This window comes from Sminthopsis crassicaudata, chromosome 6 (assembly GCF_048593235.1).
Source record: "Sminthopsis crassicaudata isolate SCR6 chromosome 6, ASM4859323v1, whole genome shotgun sequence".
In the NCBI taxonomy this organism is placed as follows: domain Eukaryota; kingdom Metazoa; phylum Chordata; class Mammalia; order Dasyuromorphia; family Dasyuridae; genus Sminthopsis; species Sminthopsis crassicaudata.
This window is the reverse complement of record NC_133622.1, coordinates 195,180,447-195,197,905: the sequence shown is the minus strand read 5'-3', so window position 1 is coordinate 195,197,905 and position 17,459 is coordinate 195,180,447. Positions and strand designations below refer to the sequence as shown.

The following is a 17,459-nucleotide window of genomic DNA, read 5'->3' as shown; positions in this document are numbered from 1 at the left end:
ACATAAACATATACACAAGTACAAATATGCATATGCAGTTCAGAGGCAGGCACATACATATACAAACACAGGCGTGTATACATGCATCTTGTGACCAACATGCTTACAGACACAGATGTTCATTCATACACAGACACATCCAGAGACATTCCCAGAGAGCTAGTGTGATAAAAACCAGGGGCACAGACAGACACACACAAAACCCTTAGTATGGTTGAATTCAATAAATAAAAGCACAAACCTGCTTTCACAGTGCCTGAATTCAGTCAAGCTATTTTTTGTTTATTCCATCAATTATGCTCAACAGCAAACATCACCATCTTGACTCAATTAAATGTTCTGGGAACACTTGCTCCACTTGAGTCTAGCCTTCTAGTCTTCTCAATTCTTAGCCCTCCCTCTCTTCAATATACTCTGTGATCTCATCACACTGGCTTTCCAGTACACAACAATCCACTTTCAGACTCTTGACATTTTTGCTGAGTCTCCTCATGCTTAAAACTCTATTTCTCCCTCCTCATCTCCGCTCTGTGGTGTCTTTGGTTTTCTTTAGGACTAAATTAAATTCTCACCTTTGGCAAGAAGACTTTTTTCTATTTTTCTTCAATCTTAGTCTCTTCCCATAGAAACTAGTCCCAACTTATATCTATATATCTATATCTAGATACCTAAGGTCTAGATATATAGATGTAAATTGGAAATCTGTCTATATCTGTATATGAAGAGAGACAGAGACACACACAGAGAGAAACAGATAAGCAAAGAGAGATAGAGAAAGAGATAAAGAGACAGAAACAGAAAAAGAGAAAGAAAAAAGAAAGAGAAAAAAGAGAGAGGCAGAAAAAAGAAAGAGAGAAAAAGAGAAAGAGAAAGAGAGAGCTTATACAGACAATTATTTGCATGTTTCCTCTCTCCCCTCCCCCCATTAAACTGTAAGCTCCTTGAGGGCAGGGATTGACTTTTACATTTACTTTTCTTTGTATCTTCATACATTTCTTTTGTATCTTTTACTTTTACATTTTACATTCTTTGTATCTTCATAGTGCCGGATACACAGTAAGAAACCATTAATGAATGGTTTCTATCACATTAGCTTTCTGGGAATGTCTCAGGATGTGTCTGTGTGTGAATGAGCATCTGTGTCTGTGAGTATGTCGGTCACATGTGTGTGTACCTGTCTGTATGTACATGTTTGTGGCATGTCTATGTGCTGCATATATATATTTGTACTTGTCTATGTGTTTGTATGGGAAGATTTGTGTCCAGGTACATACCTGTGTGACTTTGGTTTTCTTGGTGACTTGATTTGATTGTTTAGGTACAAATTTTTGTACCTGTTGATGATCTTTTCCATCTCAAAAGTTCTTTGTACAAGGAAGACTTTTGTCCTTTAGAAAATATGTGACCCATACAACAATAAGCTTCTGATCCCTGACCAAAAGACTGGGTTCACTTTGCAGTAGGGCTTCTCTCAATAATAATCTTTATAAATCATTTATACACATCCTGCTGCGTTTCCTATCCACCCTCAAGCAAAATTTCCCCTGAGGAGCATCAGGATTATATTGAGATTTAAGATTTGCAAAATACTTTGGGAAATTTGGTCTCAAGCTCTATGCCCTGAGCACTCCAGAGGCCATAGCTCAGCCCCTCACTTGGGTTTTTGTTATGGTCTCCAGCCAGTTGCTATTATAGGATCTTAGATTCTAAACTGACAAAGATCCTGGAAATGTTTGGGTCCAGCTCCCTACTTTCATAGGTAATGACAGTATAATAAATAGAAATTTTCACTTAACCTAGAATCATAAATGTATGAGATAGGATTTGGACTCTGATCAACCTGACTCCAAATGCCATACCCTATTCATTACACCACATTTCCTGCCTAATCTGGTGCATATTACCCACAACTCACCATCCAAGACAGGATAACGTCAAGGAAACCCAGGGAGAAAGGACAATGAGGGAGGGCTGGGCTGAGCTGTTCAATAGTGCAAAACACTGCAGAGAAACCAAAGATTAGAAGGGAGAGGACTGAGAAGAGAGCCTCTTAAGCCAAACACGAAGGAGGTCATTAAGGACCTTGGAGGGAGTACTCTCAATTAGATGGAGTTGGCAATATTCTACCCTCCCTGCATCTCTTACTTTACAACTTTCAGCCTGAGTCATCAGGGCCCAAGGGACAGGAGAGCTTTGGAAGTTAGCCTGCTCTCAAGTTGCTATACTTTTACACACATAAGCAGTAGGGATCTCCTCTGACAGGAAGCCAATTCTTTGTTCTTAGGGTTGGAAGGAATCCTCCTCTCATTTCCCTGCCCCTTCCTCCCTTTGCAAGAAACTGCAGGTTTTAATGAAAATAAATGAGAAAGGGGAGAAGAAAGGATATGGGGGAAGAAGAATGTAGGTGATTTGAAAGCCAAAAATAGCAATAAAAATCTATTTTTAAAGATTAACACTATAAAATGAACAACAGATTATCGGCTTATCACATAAGTGTATAGAATCTCCAGACTTCCCAAACTGCCTTCAAGTAGTAGGTAAGATTCTCCAAAACCCAGGGACTAGCAGTACCATTGTCAGAATCCATGACCTTCCATGTCATATGTGCCAATGCCATACAATGTGATCAACAACTTTTGAGGGTAGCTTTCTTTGATTCATTTTTTTTATTGTTCCACAAAATATTTTTGAACCTGATTATATGTTTAGAACTATGCTGGATTCTGGGGATAAAAAGACTAAAAGGATCAGATTCAACCTCTAACATGGACTGTGAGGAAGTCTCTAGGTCTTGGTTTCCTTATGAGGGACTAAATGGGCTAGTCCCTTGACTAGTCTAGATCTTGGATCTTGAAAATTCTAGATCAGCTTCAAGTCTATGATCCGATGAATACAAAGTCCTTGTCCTGTAGGAGCTATTAGTATATGTAGAGGCTGGTGGCGGTGAAGATGGGTTATGAAATCAAACAATTGCAGTAAGAGAGGCACAGAGTGCTAAAAACATTCATAAGAGGGACAAGTTACATAGAAGATCAGGGAAGACTTCATGGAGGAAGTGGCCTTGGGGATTAAAAGATGAGAAAAAAAAAAAAAAGCTCTCATTGCAACAGGGAAGATAGCTCCACTAGTTTTCATTGTAGATTAATTTTGCTGGTCAGTATCCAAGTTTTAATATTATCCCCACATTCTGCCACATGACCTTTGGCTAATCTGTAAAGATTCTGATACTTAAAAAGCAAATGTTTATGAAACCAAGATCAAGATAGAAGTAGAGCAAGACAAAGAGACCAGACAAGAAATGTAAAGCTGCAAGGATCCAAGACAGCCATAATGCCTCTATATTACTCAGGATGATCTTGCCTTATTAGACTCTCTCTCATTGACTTCTATCGGTTTTGTAAAGGGAACTTCATGTCATCTCTCTGTCCCCTATTCCCGTGAGAATGGAGAGCTCAGTTCCTTCCTAGACTACTCTCCCAAATGTCTTACTTTGTATCACAATGGGTTGGATCAGCCAAGATGGTTTTTTTAATCAGTAGGTGTGATCATGTAACTTTTCTTATGAACTTTGAATGGCTCCCTACTGGCTTGATGATAAAATACTAACACTACCTGGTTACTACCTATTTTATTTCATACATTCTATGTTCCACTCAGACTATTTTCTAATCTTATTCTTCAGGCTACACACTCCTTAGCATCCCCTGAATACTATGGCTAGAATTCTTTTCTTCCTCAAAGCACCGATTTAGATGTCTCCTCCTCCGTGAAGTTTTTCTTTTTTTATTAAGGCTTTTTTATTTTCAAAACATATACATGGATAATTTTTCAACATTGATCCCTACAAAACTTTGTGTTCCAAATTTTCCTCTCCTTCCTCCCTCTCCTTCCCTTAGATCCCAAACAATCCAATATCTGCTAAACATGTTAAAATACATGTAAAAAAATATATACATAATATAATAATAAATAATAATACTAAAATATATAAAATATAAAAATATATATGTAAAATATATGTTAAAATATACATGCATATTTATACAATTATCTTGCTGCACAAGAAAAATCAGACTAAAAAGGAAAAAATGAGAAAGAAAACAAAATGGGAGCAAACAACAACAAAAAAAATGAGAATGCTATGTTGTGATCTACACTTAGTTCCCATGTTTCTCTCTCTGGGTGTAGATGGCTCTCTTCATCACAAGATTATTGGAACTGGTCTGAATCATCTCATTGTTGAAAAGAGCCACGTGCATCAGAATTGATCATCATATAATCTTGCTGTTGCTGTGTACAATGATCTCCTGGTTCTGCTCATTTCTCTCAACACCAGTTGATGTAAGTCTCTCCAAACTTCTCTGTATTCCTCCTGCTGGTCATTTCTTACAGAACAATAATATTCCATAACATTCATATACCATAACTTATTCAGTCATTCCCCAACTGATGGGCATCCACTCAGTTTCTAATTCCTTGCCCCTATAAAAAGAGCTGCTACAAACATTTTTACACATGTGGGTCCCTTTCCCTCTTAAGTATAAGCCCAGTAGAGACACTGCTGGATCATAGGGCACGTATACTTTAATAGCCCTTTGAGCATAATTCCAAATGACTCTCCAGAATGGTTGGATCAATTCACAATTCCACCAACAATGTATCAGTGTCCCAGTTTTCCCACATCCCCTCCAACATTCATCATTATCTTTTCCTATCATCTTAGCCAATCTGAGAGTGTGCAGTGGTACCTCAGAGTTGTCTTAATTTGCACTTAATAGTGATTTAGAGCACCTTTCATGAAGTTTTTCTTGATGTGTTTCCCCTTTCAATTGCTAGTGGTCTGTCTTTCTTCTCATCACCTTTTTTAGACCACTTATCTCTGAATTTCTCTTTTGTCCCTATCATATTCTACCTTGTATAGTTCATGTCATAAGTTCTTTTTTATTTGAAAGTACACTTTAAGGGTCTCTTACTCAATTGATTTATAGTTTCTACTCAGCTGGAACTTGGGAATTTTAGTACCTGGCATACCTCAGAGTATAATCACCAGCTTCTTTCATAAGCACTCAGGACCACAAGACTTCAAAACACAGTGAAGACAAAAAATTTATTTTTATCCAAACCCACAGAAAATCACTCTGTTAAGCTTCCCCTTCTCTTCCTTTCGTGACCTAAACAAGCTCTGTGATTTACAGTGTACTACACTGGTTGATGTAGCCAGGGGGCTTAGGACTTGGGACCCAAACATGCGTGGGTACCATGTTGTTCTCTTGCTGCATTGCTCTTCTACCTCGATGACTTTTTGATTCATTGGTTGTTAGTTCTGCTCCCAGATATCAGTTTTTTTGACATCCTTTCTTCAGGGCTTTTGTACTTGGAACTCACTGTACCCCCAGACACTTCTTGAAATGACCTTCCCTATGGGAAACCCAGGAAGACCTATATGAACTTATGCAAAGTGAAATAAGCAGAACTGAAACATGAAGTGAGCAGAACTAGAACTATGACAAATAATGTGATGATAATCATCAGTAAAAGATCTGGCTACCCTAATCAATACAGTAATTCATAACAATTCTAAAGGACTCAAAATGAAAAATGCTCTACATCTCCAGAGAACTGATGAACTCTTGAGTGCAAATTGAAGTATATTTTTTCACTTTATTTTTCTTTCTTCCCCGCTTCAATATAGTTAATGTGGAAATAGATTTTACATGACTTCATATGTATAATGAGTATAGTATATCTTGTCTTCTCAATGGGGGAGGGGAAGACAGAGAATTTGGAACTAAAAATAATTTTTTTAAAAATTTAAATAAAACCGTAAGGAACCATAAAAAAGTAAATATTCATTGATTGACTAGAGTAGCAGGATAGATTGAGTAGAATCCTTGAGGGCAAAACAATTTTTCTTATTTGGGCTTTATGTCCCCAGCAAATAGCACAGTGCCTTTTATATCATGGGTACTTAATGAATGCTCATTAGTTTGGTTAAATAAGGCTGAAAAGATGAGTTGGAATCAGATTGTGAAGGGCTTCAAATGCCTGGTAAGTGGCTTAGATTTTATTCTACAGGCCACAAGGAGTCAATGAAGGTTTTGGGGTAAGGAAGTAATATAGCATATCTGTGTACTAAGAAGATGGGTCCAACAATGAGTGTAAGATATATTAAAGGGGAGAAGATGGGGGTGGGAAGATCTATAAGGAGGCTATTGTAATGGCTGATGTGGGTAGAAATGAGGGCCTATACAAGAGTGGTGGCAGATGGAATAGAAAGGAGGAGGCAGAGGAGAGCAATCTTTCAGAGGCATAATTGACAGAAATGAGTAAGTGATTGTATATAAGAGATGAGGGAGTGGGAGAAGTAAAATATCACAAAATGTCACATTTGACTTTGTTCCTTTATTTTTATTTGTTTATTTGCTTTGTTGGAGTGGTTTAATTTTTTTAAAAAATCACTTGACATAAAGGTTATAAGTCTGGTTAAGCCTGGGTAATTATTATATTTCACCAAATGGAATAAAGAAGATGGGAAGCTTGGGAGGGAAGATGATGAGGTCAGTTTGGAACATGAGTTTGGGGTACTGATTGGTCCAGATGGAAGAATTAAAAGACATGTGTCAAGAGCTTGAGAAAAAGGTAGAGAGCTGGTGTTTAAATCATTGTGTAGGGGCAGTGGGGTGGCGCAGTGGACAGAGCGCTGGCCTTGGAGCCAGGAGATCCTGAGTTTAAATTTGACTTCAGATGCTTTAACACTTATTAGCTATGTGATCTTAGGCAAGTCACTTAACCCTAATTGCCTTACAAAACAAACAAACAAATAAATTACTGGGAATGGGAAGACTCTAAAGGACCAGCTGATGAAATGTTTCACTTTATGGCAAAAAACTGGAAACTGAGTGAATGCCCATCAATTGGAGAATGGCTGAATAAATTATGGCATATGAATGTTATCGAATATTATTGTTCTGTAAGAAACAACCATTAGGATGATTTCAGAGAGGCCTAGAGAGACTTACATGAACTGATGCTCAGTGAAGTGAACAGAACCAAGAGAATATTGTACATAGTAACAAGAAGATTATGTGATGATCAACTGTGATGGACTTGGCTCTTTTCAACAATGAGGTGATTCAAGGCATTCCAATAAACTTATAGTGAAAATGCCATTCTCCTCCAGAGAAAGAACTATGGAGACTGAATGTGAATCAAAGCATAGTATTTTTACCTTGTTATTGTTGTTGTTTGTTTGCTTGCTTGTTTTTTCTATTTCATGGTGTTTTTTTCCCTTTTGGTCTGATTTTTCTTGTGTAGCATGATGAATATGGAAATATGTTTAGAGGAATTTCATATGTTTAACTTATATTAGATTGCTTGCTGTCTTGGGAAAGGGGAAGGAGAGAAGAAAGGGAGAAAAATTTGGAACACGAGGTTTTACAAAGGTGGCTGTTGAAAACTATTTTTGCATATATTTGGAAAAATAACATACTATTTTTAAAAAAGAAATTGGAACTCAGGAGAGATTGGAAATAAAGTTCTTTGAGAAATCTACATAGAAATGATCATTAAACTATGGAGCTGAAAAGATTACCCAGAAAGCAAAGAGTAAAGCCCAGAGCAGAGCCTTGAGGAACACCCCAGTTAGAAGGCATGACAAGGATAAGATGAGAAGGTGTGGGTGGACTGTGATAAGCACAATGGGAGGAATTACTCACATTGATGAGATCATGGATCCATCAAAACATTGATGACTTAAGTAAAGGCATAAATGGGATGTTCATCACTTTTGGAGATGTAACAAAGCTAGGAAAGCTAGCTAAGGAGAGACAGGCAAGAGATAAGAAGAACTCAGTAAGACTAGAATGGCCTGGGGGGCAGGGGAAGATTAATCTTGTAAGAGAGCATGTTAGAATGGATAGGTTCACATTTTATTAGCTGTGTGATCCTGAGCAATTCACTTCTTAACCTCTTTGAGTCTCAGTTTCCACATCTATAAAATGGCAATCATTGTAGCACCAACCTCACAGGGATGTTATGTGGATCAAATGAGAAAATGTAGATAAAATATTTTGCAGAACTTAAAGCCTTATGTAAATGTCAGCTTAAAATAAGATTAAATTCTGTAGAGATAAATATAAAAGCCTTCCCTTGTTTTAAAAAAGTCAACTTCACAAGTATAAAATGGAGGAAATGTTGTTAGACAAGAATCTCTATAAACAAAATCTAGTGGACTTCAAGGTCAATATGAGTGAAGCATGTGACATGGCAGCCAAAAAAAAAAAAAAATTAGCACAATTCTAAAAAAGCCCTAGGGCTCAAAATGAAGGAGGTGATTGTGCCATTGTTCCCTGCTCTGGTCGGAACACATCTGGATAATTGTGTTCCATTCTTGGTGCTTCATTTTAGAAAGTCATTGGCAAATTGGAGGCCATCCAGGAAAGGAGAGATGAAGATGGTGAAAGAATTGGAGGCATCATCATTGGAGAAGCAGTTAAAGAAACTGCAAGTGTTTAGCCTGGAAAATCAAAGATTTACGTAGGATATGATGGATCTCTTAAGAGTCTGAAGGATTGTCATGGAGAAGTGGAATCACCCTTGTTCCATCTGGTCTGGAAGAGCAAAAGTAGGAACAGTAAGTGGAAGGTGCTGAGACATTCAATAGAATGACAAAACCCCTTAAAAATACAACTCCCTCCGAAGTTGAATGGGCTGTCTTGAGAGGCAGAGTGCTATTTCCTAATCATTGAAGTTCTTCACATAGGAGTTGAATATTGTGAAATGACTTCTTATTCAGGTAAGGCTCTAACTAAAGTTCCTAGGATTCCATGACATTTACTGAGACTTTGAGACTTCTTATGAATCTAATCTTTCTCATGTTTCTAGTTATCAGGAACAAAGACTCTCAGAAAACTGGTGAGTTTGCCCATATGTTGTAGGGACGGGAAGCGGGGGAGATGGCAGAAGATATCCCTGACCCAGAGGGTCAGAAAGAGGGGAACTCTGCTACAAAGCAGCATAGTGGCAGAAGATGCATTGGGGACAAGTGGAAGCCTTTAGGAAGGTAGAAATCAAGTGGCAGAGGAATCACCTAGAAATATCCATTACCACCGGATTTATGGGAACAGAAAGTCTTCTTTGCAAAGGGTATCACTCTTTGGGGAGGAAGGGAAGAAAAGGAGACGTTTTTGTTGAAGGGCTGGAGTGTGTGTGTGTGTGTGTGTGTGTGTGTGTGTGTGTGTGTGTGTGTGTGTGTGTGTGTGTGTAGTTTTTAACTAAATGACCATTTGGTTATTTCCCAAACTCTGCAGATGGTTAGCCTAGGCAGCCACCTAAGCTATAATTGGCTTTTCATTGTCTCCAGCACTGGAATGTGTGTAGGTATGGAGATGAGGGTGGGGGTAGAAATGGAGGAAGGAGTGTGTGTTTTTGTTTAAAATATCAATAAGTTAATTTTAAATGAGTTTGCCTTAAAAATCTTCCTATTTTTTACTCCTTCTCAGCTGGGGAAATTGGAAGATTATGTAATTACATTCATTATTTCAAGAACTCCAAAAAAAATCTGTGATCTATTCATTATAAGAATTGTTCTTTTGTTTTTTTTTTTTCACTGTGGATAGAATGGGGGAGGGCAGAAAAACTATTGATGGTGTTGCCAGAAAAAAAAAAAAAAAAAGAAAAAAAGAAAAGATCAAGGGTTATTGAAATATTTTTTTTTAATTGCACAGAAGAAAACAGAAAAGTTCAAAAGGAAGCATAGACACATAGAGTAGTTTTGAAAATAATATGTTGAATTTCTCATTTTTTTTTAGAAGTAAGCTGTATCTAATAGAAATTCATAGTTTTGCATATAATCTGTTCTACTTTATTTATAAATGGGAATTAGGGAGGGTCATTAAGTGTAGAATAAAAATAAAATAAACTTTTAATCTCCTCAGAATGGCCATTTCTTCTACAAGTGAAGAGTCCAACCTCAACTTGGGAAATGTCTTTAGGCCCTAAACCTAATTCATCTGTGGCCGGCCACACTTCCAGCTATGAGTTAGGCTGGTCCTTGGACAAGGAATACATGGCCTATCACTGGATCTATCCTTTTTGGCTTATTGGGACCTTCCAGAGTTTATGCCCTCTGAGTGGAGATGCTATTGGTAACCCTAGGTCACCTCTTTACCTCAATGAGGCATTGGAGAAGGATTGAAGTAGAGAAATTAGTACCAAATAGTCATTATGTAATAAAGGGTGGGTCCTTATGTAACTGCTCTGATGGTAACAAAGCTTTCAAGTGTAACTTGGATATCCCAGGGCTACCTGATAACACATCCATTCTTTCACTTGCCTTGTATTGGCTTAGTGACATTTGTTCAATTTGCTTGTGTGGGGAAAATGTGCCTGGGTAGATCCCTAATGGCTAAAGCCATTCCCCCCACCTACAGTGACCCCTCTAGATCACCAATCCTATCAAGGCTTCAAAGCTTAGCTCACATCCCACCTCCTCCATCAAATCTTTCCTAGTCCTTCCCATACTTTCCTGATCTCCCGTAGGTGTATTGTTCCAACCTTCAGAATGGCTCAGCCACATGCAGGCTAGCCCTCGGTCTTGTCAAACTGTCTAATTGTTCCATCTCCCGCACAGTGTGAAGGGTTGACCACAGAGCTAGCTACAGAGCGTGGGTCAGGAAAGATAGATTGCTTTAACAGGACTTCCACAATGTGTTTTTTTTTTCCCAGGTGGAAGTGTTACGAAGGGGGAAAGGTCATCTTATTAGCTGAGATTACCACCTGGTCCCCTAGGGATTAGGTTTGAGAGCCTTTGCTTAATTGGAAGGTACATTTCTTCCTTTAGATGCCCATGAAATCAATCTGAGGCAGGGGTTAACCTGGCCGGTGCAGGTTCCCAAAACCTCCATTACTCTCCAGATTGTACACCCCCCTCCCCATCTTGTTTTTATGACCAGCCCAAGTGCAGTTTTTAGGTTCTGAGGGAGAGGCAGGGAGTGGGGGCTGAATTAGCTCCCTCCCTGGTTTAGTGTGAGTCATCCCAATCCGTTCTCCTGAGCAGCTCTGTCCTCCCACGGATTCCCCATAATCATCCCTAAGAAAGACTTTGCTGATTACAGTGTTTACTGAAAGCAGTTGGCCCTGTATCACCCCCAGTTAGGACAAGGTGCTGCTCGGGTCCATGAACACTCAGGGGAAATAGTGGGAGGGTTTCTGGGGAAGCCCCAGGTGGAATACCAGGGTCTGTGAGGAGCCACGATGGCTCTCGGGCAGGAAGATGTGGAGAAGTTTCTCAAAGAAAATCCCACCTTCACAGAGGAATACTTTGAAAAGGTTCTGAGCCCCGAGAATGTGATTGGTGCGTGTGAGGGCAGGGGTCTGGTGGATTTCTCAACCTTTAAGGAACTGTGCCAGGTGGAGGAAAGCGAATTGCTTTTTGAGCTCGTTCAGGACATGCAAGAAAATGTCAACATGGAGAAGGTGGTCTTCAAAATCCTTAAGAGAATATGCACCATCATCCACGCCGACCGGTGCAGTCTCTTCATGTACCGGCAAAGGAACGGCGTTGCAGAACTGGCCACGAGGCTCTTCAACGTCCAGCCGGACAGCGTCCTGGAAGAATGCCTGGTGCCCCCTGACTCCGAGATCGTGTTCCCTCTGGACATGGGGGTCATCGGACACGTGGGTCAGACCAAGAAGACGGTCAACATCCAGGACGTTAATGAGGTAGGGTCTCCAATACTGACTCCAGTCTCTGGAGGTAAAGGCCATGAAAAGGCGGAGAGGGCATCTAGGAGCAAACAGGTCTAGAGTGGACCAATTATTCTTCCCACTACATTAGGGGTCAGAAGTCATCATTGATTACAGGGTCCCTTAATGACCCTGATCCTTTTGTCTTTCAAGAAATAGCACAGCTCAGTGTTTCTTCCTCTAATTCACATGTATGGTTGAGCAAGTTCTTTCATTCCAAATGAGAATATTATGTGGTCAGGTCTGAAATGTCTGTGTCTTTAGGTGTGGAGTCATTCCTCCAAACTGGAGAATTCTGTCTCCCAAACATGTGCCTTTGATTATGCAGTTTCCGATATCTAAATTCCCTTTCCCTCTTCAGTTGTCCCTACATATAACACCAAATTAAAAAAGCATAAAGTCTGCCTTCATTTTCCCAGGCAGTAAGACTCTTCTTTCCCCTTTAAACTTCACAAGGAATCTTATTTTTATCTTTATTAGATTTGTCATATAAGATGATTAACACAATCATCAATTATATTATGATGTAATATACATTATGTTATGATATAAAGATATGACATACAAAACTGTTATTATAATTGGTTATCTGTCTCAGTATCATTATACTAGACTTTGAGGGCGAGAACTGAATCTTTTTCTGCAATCTGTATCTTCATTGGAATCAATCACAGATCTTTGCACACAGAATGTTTATTTGGTAAATATTTAGTTGTGGAATTGAATTATAATGTCTGTGTATACATGGAATCATAGATTTAGAGTTAAAAGTGACTTTAAAGGCCATTTAGTCTAATGTCTCATTCTACAGATGAGGAAACTAAGGCCTAAAGAAACTAAGTTGGTTTGCCTGGGATTACATGGGTGGCAAATGGCAGTCTTGGGACTATATTCTCTGACTCCTAATTCAATTTTTTTTTTCCTGTCCCGTGCTGTTTTTGAGGTTTAGTCTTTCTCAGTTACACAGCAGAGGCTTTATCCCTCACCACCATTCCTTCCATCTCCCTTCCCTAAAACATCACCCTGAAGGTTGGAGAACTACTCCCTGGGACTGGGCTGGACTTTCTGCCAGAAGGGCATTCCTCTGGAATGGCTATACCCAATGTTGGAGTTCCCACAAGAGTCACTCTTTGCCCAATAAAAGGGTATGCAAGGCTTTCCTATGTCCAAGTGGGACCCTGCCTATATCATTTCCCATCCCTGAGAGCAGCTTCCCCCAAAGTAGCCTAGAGGTACCTTAGGATCTCTGTTGACCTCATATATTGAGGTGTCCTAAGGTCTGTCCACCCAGGTCCAAGTTGTTTCCTCAAGACTTCCCTACCTCCATCCCTGCTTGCCCTAGTTCCAAAACTGCTAGACAAAATTCTGTTTTCAGCAGAGAAATATTAGTAAACCAAAAGACTTCTTGGTAATCCTGGGGAGAGGAGGAGGAGAAAAAAGCATTTATTAAGCACCTATTACATGGCAGGCACTGTGCTACGCGCCATACAAATATTATCTAGTTTTACCTTTACAACAATCCTGGGTTTTATTGTCATTGTTTAGTTATTTTACAGTTGTGTCTGATTCTCCATGACCCCATTTGAGGTTTTCCTTGGCAAAAATACTGGAGCGGTTTGCCATTTCCTTCTCCAGCTCATTTTACAGCTGAGGAAACTGAGGCATCAAGGTTAACTTAACCTGTGCAGAGTCCCATAGCTAATAAGTGTCTGAGGCCAGATTTGAACTCAGGAAGATGAGTCTCCCTCACTTAAGGCTGGGGCTCCGGACTAATTGCTCCATCTCCATTTTACAGCTAAAGAATACAGCTTGAGTGACTTTCACAGGATCACACAGCTAGTGTGAGCCCGTTGAGAAACTTTTCGAGCCCAATATTGTCTTATATATCCTATAGTCCAGTGGGATCAAACTCAAATAGAAACAGATCTCTGCCAGCCACATAGTGACTTAGAAAATCACAAATTAATTTTATTTATGTTGCATTTTATTTGTTTTGTTAGAGATTCCCCAATTACATTTTTCTCTGATTCAGTCACATTTGGCTTTTTGCAGCCACGTGTGGACTGGCAGTTTGATGCCTCTATAGCACCTTTGCCCCTCTAAGACCTCTAGTAGAAGTCTGGGTATACAGAAGTCACACAGCAAGTCCCTATTCACTGAATGATAGGTCCCAGAAACTCTTATCCCTTTCTTATAAAAACTCAGTTAAGAAAGATACCAGCGCCTTGTCACTGGACTCTGATCGAACATCACGTACAGACAGCCTGTACCTACAAATCCTGATTAGGGCCATAGGTCACAGTAGATTTAGAACTAGAAGAGATCTTAGAGCTCTTTGAGTCCAACCCCCTCTTTTACTGAGAAGGAAACTGAGGTCTACACAAGTGAAGTGACTGCAAATCCATTCCTTTTTGCATGGCCCAAATAGGTAATCAATACATGGAGAGGACATACAAATAAACTGTCTTGGAGATTTAGATCAGTCCATATAAACAGACTCATCATGGGCTGCTAACGGAAATGGTTTTGCTTGGGGACTTAACCTATGAAGATGACATCAGAGAGAGTAAACCTGATCTTCTAAAATCATTTGATTCAATAAGCATTTATTAAGCACTTACTGTATTCCAGGTACTAAACTAGGCACAAGTTTTGCTTCAATACTTTGTGATTCTGTGATCACCCTGATTTGGGTAGTCACTCCACTGACACACACATACACAATCGCAGCACATCCATGTCTTCTCCTCTTGCCCAGTTCTTGTCTGTGTTCTCCCAGAGGAAGAAAAATCCACCGGGCTGGACCCTTCCTCTGGACAATGTATTCTGACTTTTCACACCTGTACCTGATGGTGACGTGCTGGAGCTGTTACCTACTATCTCCTGATCTCACACTATATTTGTCTGCCCCTTTTCCTGGTCACCCCATTCCTCAATGCCCTTTCTCCCCTCTGAGATCCTCCTCATTCTATTTCAAAGTTATCATTGGAAATGCATTGCAAACTATCTGTTCCTACCAAGTATTTGTTTTGGACAACTAAGTAATAAAATGAATAGAGTCCTGGATCTGAATTCAAATTCAGCCTCCTACCCTTACTTGATACTTGCATGATACTGGGGAAGTACTTTAAACTCTCTGCCTCAGTTTCCTCAACTGTAAAGTGGGGGATAATAATCGCATCCATATCACAGGATTGTTTTAAGAATCAAACAAGATAATTTTGGAGGAGAAGAAAGAGGAAAAGGAAAAGAAGAGAGGAGGAGGAGGAGGAGGAGGAGGAGGAGGAAAAAAAGGAGGAGGAAAAACAAAAGATAGAAGTAAAGAATAATAAGAACACTGAGCAAAGAAGAATACATCATTAGTTATGATGGCAATGTTCAAGATGACAACTTTTTTTCCTGAGGCAGTTGGGGTCACACAGCTAGGAAGTGTTAAGTATCTGAGGTCGGATATGAATTCGGTCCTCCTGACCTCAGGCTGGTGCTCTATCCACTGAGCCATCCAGCTGTCCCAAGATGATAACTTTAAAAAAAAAAAGAAAAGAAAACCTCAGGATGCACATTTTCAAATACTTAGGTTCTGATGAGATATTTCAAGTTTATCTGGCTACTTTTTCTTCCTGGGTATGCATCTTTTAAAGTGGTAGCTAACAGCTGAAGCCTTGAAATGTTATATAAATGCTAGTTATTAATATTGTTTTCCCCTAAGGATTATTAAACTGACCTCTTTTGAATAATTATGGATCTCATTGAAGAATGTTCTGGAGCTTGAAGCAATTGGCCCAATGCCATCTTCAAACAAATATATGTGAAAGACTTCACCATTTCTAAGAAATCCCTTTATATAGAACTTCCTCCAGGACACTGGCAAACACATTTCCCATTTTATGCCTTGCTTGAAATTAATAATCCAAGCTCCTGTCATCAAACAGATTTATTTCTCTTGCTGCATTTGTCAAACAATCTTGTATAATCTTAAGGAGAAAAGCTCGTAAGGTTACCTTTTATTTTTTGCTCAATCAAGCTAAATGTACTGTTTTGTGTTTAATAATCAACACAAAATAAACACAGCAGGATCTTGTTTTCTTTACAGTTTTTAGTCTCATGTGGATTGTAAAGATAAAATCTGTTGGGAGAAGGCATTTACATTTTTAGTAAAGATTTCATCAAACATTGTCATCAAAGATTCTCTTAATACACATATAGATGTCTTCATAATGATTTCAAAAGACAAGAAAGTCAGTATGTGGGTCAGCAGTTATTGACATCCTCACAGTTGCTTTGTAGGGGTAACACCATTGGTAATTTTTCCAGTCTTTCAGCATTTTTCCTCTCCTTAAGATTTTTTTTTAACCTTAATTTCCCTACTTCATGTAAGCTAGAAATATTGATGCAAGTCACCAGCCCAATCCCACTGCGATAGGTATGGAGGCTTTGACCTTATGTGACCTGGGCAGGTTTATCCCTTCTCAGGCAGCTTTGTGACCCTGACACTCCCTCCCAGATCCTCGCCATATTGCTATGTGAGAACACCTGATTGGCTTTAACCCTACTTCAGCTCAGAACTCTCAGGTTCAAGCACCAGCTTCAGCTTTCCCAGTAGCAGAGACCACAAGAAAACAGCATTACCCATGGCTCCCTGAGCTATTTTATAAGATAATCATTTATTACTTTCAAGATTGTGTCACTAGAATTCCATGGGTAGTTCTTTGTGTATTTGGTCTAATACAGCAATTCATCTCAAATTCATTTTCTTGAGTGCCATTTCAACTTTGAATAGCACATCTGAGATTGAAATGTTAGGTTCCAAGTATAATGTCTCCCCTTTCCTTAATAATGAGCACTGACAATTTTTGCCTATTTCATTCTACTTTTTTTTTCCCTCCCACTTTCATTTGTGAAAGCTCTTGGAGTGATATGGGTTCAGCTGGGCTTCATGCCATCTTGTTGTAATCTTGTTTATGGTGTTTCGTGATGTGGTACTCTGCATCGTCCATCTTCTCCCTCTAAGGTTTTTTACAACTTAGTTTGTATTCTACACCAGTGCCATCAAACACATGGCCCTGCCTGTAATACTCCCAAGTGTAGCCCGAGCAGGATTAAAGTATAATTGGGAAATATTTAACCAAATAAATAAAAATACAGTAGAACATAGAATATTATATTTTAAAACTAAGTCAATGTGCAGCCCCCAGGGATCACTATGTATGGGTAAGTGGTCTCCATTTATATTTGAGTCTGACACCTCTGTTCTGGACCATCACTACCATTGGCTGGTATTTTTTGGCTTATCCAAAACATTGAGTTTGCTGGCTACGATGATTTCTAGGTTTTTTTGACCTCTTTGTTGTAAAAGCTACTTTACATCAATAAAATTTTGTAGAGAATATGATAATGAAGGTAAATATTTTTTGCTTTGAGACAGCTAAGTGGTGCATTGGCTAGAACACTGGGTGGAATTAGAAAGTCTCATCTTCATGAGTTCAAATCCAGTTTCAGACTGGATTTGTGTTTCTCTGGTCAAGTCACATAACTCTGCTTCAATTTCTCATCTGTAAAAATGATCAGGAAAAGGAGATGGCAAACTACTCTAGAATCACTGCAAGAAACCCCTACATGGAGTGGTGAAGAGTCGGGACATGACTGAAATGACTCGTAACAACAACAAAAACAAATTTTTGTTATTCCCCATTTTCCATTTCTCAGCATCAATG

General features: G+C 39.2%; 1 protein-coding gene across 2 annotated transcripts in view; it reads left to right on the top strand.

Moving 5' to 3' along the window:
• The first annotated feature begins 11,140 nt into the window (after nt 1-11,140).
• The window catches only part of PDE6B (phosphodiesterase 6B), an 82,687-nt gene continuing 76,368 nt past the window's right edge, over nt 11,141-17,459 (top strand). For both annotated transcript variants that reach the window (XM_074274907.1, XM_074274906.1), the window contains exon 1: nt 11,141-11,721. In XM_074274907.1, the coding sequence (XP_074131008.1) occupies nt 11,254-11,721 (468 nt within the window). In that variant the 5' untranslated portion in view covers nt 11,141-11,253. The remainder of the gene's footprint in view (nt 11,722-17,459) is intronic.